The sequence below is a fragment of the Xiphophorus maculatus genome, chromosome 17 (genome assembly GCF_002775205.1).
Source record: "Xiphophorus maculatus strain JP 163 A chromosome 17, X_maculatus-5.0-male, whole genome shotgun sequence".
Taxonomy (NCBI): Eukaryota; Metazoa; Chordata; class Actinopteri; order Cyprinodontiformes; family Poeciliidae; genus Xiphophorus; species Xiphophorus maculatus.
This window is the reverse complement of record NC_036459.1, coordinates 1,744,536-1,753,826: the sequence shown is the minus strand read 5'-3', so window position 1 is coordinate 1,753,826 and position 9,291 is coordinate 1,744,536. Positions and strand designations below refer to the sequence as shown.

At 47.4% G+C, this 9,291-nt stretch overlaps 1 protein-coding gene across 1 annotated transcript; it reads left to right on the top strand.

The window, feature by feature from the left end:
* Positions 1–803: 803 nt before the first annotated feature.
* Positions 804–9,233, top strand: tbk1 (TANK binding kinase 1). Its single transcript, XM_005809688.2, has 21 exons — positions 804–903; positions 3,513–3,617; positions 3,696–3,836; positions 3,905–4,034; positions 4,104–4,285; positions 4,385–4,545; positions 4,618–4,728; positions 4,936–5,115; positions 5,186–5,382; positions 5,451–5,509; positions 5,831–5,922; positions 6,033–6,134; positions 6,214–6,292; positions 6,808–6,929; positions 7,006–7,082; positions 7,181–7,220; positions 7,410–7,511; positions 7,587–7,683; positions 7,806–7,900; positions 7,975–8,046; positions 8,190–9,233. The coding sequence occupies exons 2-21, from the start codon at positions 3,531–3,533 to the stop codon at positions 8,227–8,229; spliced, it is 2,166 nt and encodes a 721-aa protein (XP_005809745.1). The 5' UTR covers positions 804–903; positions 3,513–3,530; the 3' UTR covers positions 8,230–9,233.
* Positions 9,234–9,291: the final 58 nt, after the last annotated feature.

Here is a 9,291-nt window from a genome sequence, read left to right as displayed (position 1 = left end):
GAGGCTCAGGGTCCAAAATGAGCAAAAGTCAGGAAAATATAACTTAGACAGCTGAACAGTAATGAGGATGAATCAGGATCTGTGTGATTTCAACTGGTTTAACCGGGTTTTGAAGGTTTTTAGTTTTGTAGTATTTCCTCGTTTCAGTTTTGATTTTCAGTTGATTTGTTAGAAATTGTTTAAACTAAGCAGAGATCTGAATATATTTTGTTCTTATTGATGGACTTTAATATTCAGAAGACTCAGAAACCCATAGTGTGGGAGATAAAGCTGTCAGACGTTTCTGAAGCCGAGTTTCTGTCAATTCACGTTATTTTAACCAGCAGGGGTCGCTGGTGAGCATTCAGAGCAGCTAATTTAACCTTTTTCAAAATCAGTTTTAGTTTAGTTTTTCTCTCCTTCATGTGTGATCGCTCTCCGTTTCTTTCTGCAAGTGGTTTTATTTCTTCTACTTTACAAATGTTTATATAAATATATGTTTTTATTTGAAACTGCAGCTCCTCCAGGTTAACTTTTAATTGTTTTACTTAGTTGATCCTCCATGTTTTTATTTTTATTAGGTTGGTTGATCAGTTTCACTTTTAGTTTCAAGTTTTTCTCTTTACCGTAGTAACTAGTCCCTTTGTGCTCCTGCAGTTTATGCCCTCCCTGTGTTTTAATTATGAACTCACATCCTCCAGGTATAAACTCATAAATTGTGACCCGTTTTTTTTCTTTAAACTTTATTTTGGTCTGAATTCATCCACGAGGTAATGAGAAGGGCTCAGATTACAGATGGTACCCTCTTTCCTTTATTACGGTAGCCTGTTGGCCCCACCCCGCCTCTGCCTGCTCGCTGATTGGTCAGTCGCGGTCAGCTGACAAAGGAGCAGCGGAAGAGGAGCCGAGAGCAGCAGAGAGGAGGTAAGGAAGTAAACAAAACTAAATATCGCTTTATTTTCAGGTAAACCCGCGGTTCTGGTTCTGACCCTAATATGGTTTGGTGTGGGAAGATGTTAGCTAACAGTTCCAGTACTCTGACCCGTTTTCTGAGCTCTGCTTGGCTCGGTTCTGCGCGAGGGCCCGAGGTGCGCGTCCCCGCATCCATAGACTAGCTCGCTGCCGGCGCATGCGCGCTCCCGGCTCAGTCAGCCAGAATTAAACTCAAATCAATTCTTTAATTCATCCGTGATTGATCACAATAATACGCGTAGCCGCCATGACGTCACTACTCGTTGCGTTAAACTCCCAGGACGGGACTTTCCAGGCGGCGTGACGTCACGAAGGGCTGTCCGGTACCTTTTGAACCTGCCTTGTCACCATGGCGACAGGCGGAGATCACGTAACCTGCTCCAGGTTGACGTTGAGCTGATTGAGCTCGCTTCAGTTGTAACACTTAAAGCTGAGCGTTGTTCTTATTGTGACCCAGAGCAGCCCGGTCCGGTCCGGTCCGGTTCGGTTCACCCTGTGATGGAACATCCTCGCCCGTTCTGAACCTACCTGCTCTGGATTTGGTTCTTCTGCAGGTCACAGGTCGGTTCTGGTTTTCATACAACAACAAAACAATAAGTGTGGAATGTTTCGGTGTCTTAATAAACTAAAATGTCTTCACTGATGGATAATAAGGCAAAAAGCTAAATCAGAGTTTAGGATCATAAAATCTAAACTTTATTTAAATCAGTGAGGGAAACAGATCAAACATTTCATTTCCTTTGGGATCAATAAAGTATTTCTGAATTTGATTGATCAGCCTGGGCTTCTGGAGGTTCCGGGTTCAGGTTAAAAGACGGAGCCAAACGTTCCGACGCGGGTCCTGGAGGAAAACCAGGAAGGTTACACAGGAAGTAGACAGAGGTCATTTCCTGTTTGACGCCAGGAAGCACCCTGAATGCATCCTGATCTCAGAGGTTGATCTGTCAGACTGGTGCTGAGGTCTAACAGGAGGTGGCAACATCAGTGATTTGACTAGACCGCTGGCTCTTTAAAGGGGCCTGGAGAAAAGCAGTTATTTATTTTATTATTTATCTTTTTTCCTTTTTGAATCAGTTTTTTAACTTTATTTATTCCCAAGGAAGCACATTTTACATAACATTTGGGCTCAACCTCACAAAGAGGACAAGTTGACCTCATGATACAACTCAACTTCCCTGAGGAAGATTTTCACAGTGAGAGTAAAAATAGAATGTAAAGAAGAAAAACTGAAATAGTTAGAAACGTAGAAGCATATTGTTAAGTAATTATGAGGTGTTTGGTTTCTGAAAATAAAATCAGATCTTTTAGTTTCACCCAACTCTGCCTCTGTCTGAGAGTTAAATGTTATTTCCATTAGTTTGTACTGTGATAACCATTTTCTTGTAATGTTGTTTCTACTTGTTATTAATAAAATAGTCATCAAATATTTGTTTCTTAGGCTTATGCCAGAATACATGAGCTTGATCTGTAAAGGAATGTCTTGTTTGGAAATATCTTGTAAGGCACTATTAATCTCTTTCCAGTGGTCTTTGATTATTCAGTCAGTTCATTGTTTGGGAACATAATTGCATTCAAATAGTTTTGAAGTGTTTTGGTGTGCTAACGCCCAGATATTTGAGCTGCTCAGTGTTCCAAGCTAAGGGTTCTGTTAATATTCATTCTGTACCCTGATAATTGACCAAATTGTTTGAATAATTGTAGCAAGATTGGAAGAGAGTAGGATGGCTGTAAATTAATATATCGTCTGCATAACAAGCACATTTGTTCTTCCCTTCAATATTTATTTCATATCCTTGTGTTGTCTTAGCATTTGGGCTAACGGTGCTAAGTAAAGTAACGGTTTCTTGACTCTCTTTGTAAAGTGAATCTGTCAGATAAATGTCCATTAGCTTTAGTTCTTGCTGTGGGTTTATTGTTTAACGGCTGTATTGTTTTTATTGTTGCATCATGTCGTCCAAATTTATGTAAAACCCAGAGAAAATTCCAATCAACTGAATCGAATGCCTTTTCCGCATCCGTACTGATTATAATAGCTTCTATTTGTTCTTTAGTGTGTGATCTATAACATGTAATGTTCTTATACTGTGTTTGACGTATGAATCCAGTTTGATGGTTATGGATTCAGGAAGGAAAGGATTCTTCCACTCGTCTGGCCATAGAAGTGAAAAGTTGTTAATCGGTAATTATAACGGTTTGATCCACAGTGCAGTTTATCTTTATGTTGCTGTTGAGCATTTAGGATCCAGTTTAGTGCAGGACCAGAATCAACTCTCAGAAATTCCTAATCAAAAGCTGCTGTAACCGACAGACATGGTTTAATCGACTCGTTGTGTTTTAGTTGTTTCTAAAGTCATTTTTCATAGAAGGTAGTTCTAGTGAGTTCAGACACTCATCAGCCTGTTCAGGAGTTCCTCCGGAGATTTTTCAACATGAGGTTTTGTAAAATTCAGCGGTGTGGACCCGGTCCGGTCTTGTTTTATGTGTCCAGTTCTTCTGGTTCTGTGCGTGTGACTATCTGGGTCGGAACCGGCCCTGTCCTGATCCGCCTCCCGTCTCTCCAGGATCCGCCCGCCGTCAGAATGCAGAGCACCACCAACTACCTGTGGCTGATCTCCGACCTCCTGGGTCAGGGCGCCACGGCTAACGTCTACCGAGGACGACACAAGGTACGGCCGGCCGCCGGTCAGAGCCGGTTCTGATGCAGCAGAACCCAGTCAGGTGGTTACAGCGGTGTCTCTGTGCAGAAAACGGGCGACCTGTACGCCGTCAAGGTGTTCAACAACCTGAGCTTCCTGCGGCCGCTTGACGTCCAGATGAGAGAGTTTGAGGTTCTGAAGAAGCTGAACCACAAGAACATCGTGAAGCTGTTCGCCGTGGAAGAAGAGGTGGGTCCGTTTCTGTTGAGGGCTGAGGTCCAGATGTAGAAATGTTTCTGACCCGGTTCTGCTGGCAGACCAACGCCCGGCACAAGGTCCTGGTGATGGAGTACTGCCCCTGCGGCAGCCTCTACACCGTCCTGGAGGAGTCCACCAACGCCTACGGCCTCCCCGAGGACGAATTCCTCATCGTCCTCCACGACGTCGGTAAGGTCAGGACCCGGACCGGGACCACCGGGTACCCCCTCACCTGACCCGGTCTGCTGTGTCCCCCAGTGGCAGGCATGAACCACCTGAGGGAGTACGGCATCGTTCACCGCGACATCAAGCCGGGAAACATCATGAGGGTGATCGGAGAGGACGGGCGCTCGGTTTACAAGCTGACGGACTTTGGTGCCGCCCGCGAGTTGGAAGACGACGAGCAGTTCCAGTCTCTGTATGGCACCGAAGAATACCTGGTGAGACACACACCTGGGGAGAGAACTGTGTGCCGCAGCCTGTACCTAACCTGTTGCAGTGAGTAGCTAATCTGTAGCTAACCTGGTGGCTGTCTGCAGCACCCCGACATGTATGAGCGCGCCGTCCTGCGGAAGGACCATCAGAAGAAGTACGGCGCCACGGTGGACCTGTGGAGCATCGGCGTGACGTTCTACCACGCCGCCACCGGCAGCCTCCCGTTCCGACCGTTCGAAGGACCACGTAGGAACAAGGAAGTGATGTAAGAGCAGGTTTCCACAGCAACCAATCCTAGCAGGTCACAGGTCAGCTGATCCCGCCCTCTCCTTCTCAGGTATAAGATCATCACAGAGAAACCGTCAGGAACCATCTCTGGCCACCAGAAGAGCGAGAACGGGAAGATCGAGTGGAGCACCGACATGCCGGTGTCCTGCAGCCTGTCCAAGTATGGGTCACTCAGATTATTGATCCGGATCAGATTACCAAACACAGCTGGAACAGCTGCAGAAGTCTGTGTGGTCTAGTTAGAGTTCTGTGTCCGTAGAACAAGGATCAGCTGATCCAGAGATGGGTTGTAAAGATTAGGATCACATGTAGCAGCTAGTTGGTGCTGCCCCCTGCAGGTCAGGCTGACCCTGGTCTCGCCCTCCAGGGGCCTCCAGAGCCTCCTGACCCCGGTTCTGGCCAACATCCTGGAGGCGGATCAGGAGAAGTGTTGGGGTTTCGACCAGTTCTTCGCTGAGACCAACGACATCCTGCACCGTGCCGTGGTCTATGCCTTCAGTCTGCAGCAGGCCACGCTACACCACGTCTACATCCACGAGTACAACACGTGAGTCCAGCTCCGGTTCTGGTCTGGGATCCGGGCTCCACAGCCCTGACCCTTCCTCCCACCTCCACAGGGCGGCGCTGTTCCAGGACCTGCTGTGCCGCAGGACCAGCATTCCACTGCACAACCAGGAGCTTCTGTACGAGGGCCGGCGCCTCGTCCTGGAACCCAACCGCCAGGCCAAGACGTTCCCCAAGACCTCCAGGGACAACCCCATCATGGTGGTGAGCCGTGAGGTCGTCGCCACCGTCGGCCTCATCTTCGAAGACCGTAAGACCTGACCTCCGTCTGACCTTCACACTGACCTTCACACTTCATCAGCAGCTTTGTCTCCACAGCGTGTCCACCAAAGGTCCAGCCGCGCTACGACCTGGACCTGGACGCCAGCTACGCTAAGGTACGGCTAGCTCTGCTAAGGTACGGCTGAGGTACGGCTGTTTACGCTAAGATACAGCTAGCTATGCTAAGGTATGGCTGGTTACACTAAGGTACAGCTAGCTACGCTAAGGTATGACTAGCTATTCTAAGGTACAGCTGGTTACACTAAGCTACGCTAGAACAAGATACGGCTAGAATAAATTCTAGGACAATTCAAGAACATTCAAGATGTTGATGTGGAACAAAATGAAAATGTGTCTGACCGCTCTGACCCAAAAGGTAATGGTTCACTCACATTGACTCACCTTTGACCTCTCTGACTCCTGCTGTTGTCCTGTAGACTTTTGCTGGAGATGTGGGCCACCTGTGGAAAACCTCCGAGTCTCTGCTGGTTTATCAGGAGCTGGTGAGGAAAGGAGTCAGGGGACTGATGTGAGTGTGACTCCTATGGTGGCCTGGAAGGCCCATGCTGCAGCGTGTGGTGATGTACGGTGGCCTGGAAGGCCAAACTTGCCAGTGCTGTAACGTGTTGATCCCCACAGAGAGCTGATGAGGGAAGACTACAATGAAATTCTGCACAAGAAGTCTGAGGTTTTCCGCCTGTGCAGCATCTGCACGGAGCATCTGGAGAAGGCAAAACACCTGTGAGTCTGACCCACTGAAACCAGAACCAGAACCGGCTGGTCCAGCTCTGTGACTGACTGGAGGCTTGTTCTGTTGCAGGTTGGAGGCTCTGTTGCAGACCAACCTGCTGACCTCGGAGTACGAAGACATGGCAGACCTGCACAAGAAGGCCCTCAAGGTGAGTCCTCTGGCTTCCAAACGAAATATTTAACCTATTAACTCAACTAAATATGTAGATTAACAAAGAAACCTGGTGTGGCAAGAGAAGCGTTTAGTGGTTTCCATCAGTAGTTCCATGCATTGGACCTTTAAGGGAAAAATCTGATTAAAATGTGTGAATTAGTTTTGCTCTGAATGTTCTGGACTGAACTCAGAATCTCACAGTGGTTTATAAACGAGTCATTTATTCCATATGCATGGACAGTTTGCACCATTTGTTGTGGATCAGTTGTGGAAAAAATGTAAAGAAATTAAAATTAAAGAAATTAAATTAACTCAAAGAATGCAGTTTTCTGAACTGTTTTATTAGTGAAAAACTGAAAAATATCTACAACATCTCAGACCTGAACACATAGTTCTGCTTCCCAGAGGGAAATCTCTGGGTTCTGATTGGTCGGCTGCGGCTGCCGGTCCATTCAGGTGGTTCTGTGTAGGCTGTCGGGTTTCTGGTTCTGATTGAGAATGTCTCTACAGATCTCGGGTTCTCTGGATCCCATCGAGAGAACAACGCAGGACATCAAGAGCAAGTTTCTGCCTCTAGCGATTCTGACCGACACCTGGACCCTGCAGGTCGGGACGCACCCCGAGGACAGGAAGTAAGGCTGCAGGGGGCGGGGAGGGGCCAGGGAGGGACTGGGGTTTTTAATGACGCCGTTGTGTTTCTGTCTGCAGCGTTGAGAAAATCAAGGTCCTGCTGGACGCCATCACTGCCATCTACCAGCAATTCAAGAAGGACAAAGCAGAACGACGTAAGACCCGCTTCCCTCCACAGCAGGACGGGACAACCTGGAGGTCACCGCTGACCTCTGAGGTCACCGCTGACCCCTCACCTCCTCTGTGTTTTCAGGTCTTCCATACAATGAGGAGCAGATCCACAAGTTTGATAAGTAAGTAATGAAACATGAAGGAACCAGGAAACATCTCTGGTTCTGTTCTGACCAGGCTCGAATCGGCCCGGTTCTACAGAACAACCAGAGAAATCTGACAGAGCATTAAATATTCATTTGATTTGTATTTAATCTGATGAGTGGGTCTGGTTCTGACTAGTTCTGGTTCTGACCCGGTTCCTCCAACAGGCAGAAGTTGGTGATCCATGCTGGCAAAGCTCGCTCTCTGTTCACCGACGAGTGCGCCATGAAGTACCGACTCTTCATATCCAAGAGCGAGGAGTGGATGAGGTACGGTCCTAGTCCCCTGGTCCTGGTCCTGGTCCTGGTTCCGGTCCGGTGACCCGGTTCTCCCTCTGCCTGCAGGAAGGTCCACCATATTCGGAAGCAGCTGCTCGGTTTGACCGGTCAGCTGATCGGCGTGGAGAAGGAGGTGACCATGCTGCTGGACCGGGCCGTCAAGGTGAACCCCGACCCGGAACCGTCCTGCCTCCTCGTCCTCTGGTTGCCATGGTAACCTGAGGCTGAGGCGCCTCCTCTCTCTCTGGTTGCCATGGTAACCATCTGAGCCTGTGTTGGTTGCAGCTGCAGGAACAGCTTCCTCAGAAGATTGTGGTTCCGAATGCGATGAAGGCCCAGGAGTACCTCAGCCCCAACACGTTGGTGGAGATGACGCTGGGGTAAGCCCATCGGACCGCCGACCCACTCCAGAACCGGGTCGATCCGGTAACTTGCTGCTGTTCTTCTTCCTCAGGATGAAGAAGCTGAAGGAGGAGATGGAGGGAGTCATGAAGGAGCTGGCGGAGAACAACCACTTCCTGGAGAGGTCCGCTTCCCCATGCGTTACTGGTTCTGTTTGGGTCAGAACCGGATCAGGACCAGACCTCTGAATGCCACCCTGTGCTCAGGTTCTGGTCGTTTCTGATCCGTGTATGGGCCAGGTTAATCTGAGTTCTGGTTCTCCTGCAGGTTTGGGTCTCTGACCCTGGACGGAGGGCTGAGAGGCTGACCCGTTCCGCGGCGCCGTGTACATACGCTCTGTAAATACTGTCTGACTCTGACGGGTCCCTGGACCCGACCTGCTGGGGAACCATACATCAGAACCGCTCTGTTTTACCCAGAACCTTCCATCACGTTAATGACTCCATTTCTCCGAAACACAGAGCCGGGCCAGAACTTCCAGCAGAACCTCCCGTTGCACACCGAGGGCCGGATCTTTAGCTGAATTCTTGTTCAAAAATAAGACGGAACAACGTTTGAGTCGTGGTGTTTTCCTTTGAATGCTGTCAGACACATCACATCAATATAATCTGCATCACAGCATTATGCTGCCATAACCTGATGGGATTATTACTGAGATCCTGCAGCTCAGAGTTGGCATTACTGGAGGATATTACTCATCTAGTTTTTATTATTTCTATTTTATTTTTAATGTTCTAAATATGTTGACAATGTTTCATTATCACAGTGACAGCAGACCCCAAACTGTTAAATACAGACACAGAAACAGCAGCAGTCTGGTTCAGGTTTAATAAAGCTCCAGCTCATAAATCGATATGTTTTCATATCCCCCTCCTTTCTGAAGATCAGCATATTTCTGTATATTCATGAAGGCAAAAACGTGAAATTAAGCAGCAATAATTTGGGTATTTAGCCTGACGAGACAAAAATTAACATTCTCTTCGTTATTCATTAATTTACAAATGTCACTGTTTCAAGCTAACTATAGAAATTGGAGCTAAATATTTAGATAACTACTATTTATAATATTTATCTCTGAGTATTTAGCATCGTTAGCTGACAGCTGGGTAAATATCTTGTTTATTTAGCTTAGCGCTAGCTCAATATGTAATCTACAAACTTCGCTAGTTCAGAACTAAATATTTAGCTAATATGCTAATTTCCTTGCCAATAGGCGGAAGTGGACTATCAAAATAAAAGTTGGACATTCAATATAAACTGCTGGTTAGATAGAAATGCCGATGCGTTGCTGTTGCCGTGTTGCCTTTAAAACCACTCAACCTTTGTTCGACATGTTCTGGAGAAGAAACGATCATAAAGAGGTAACATA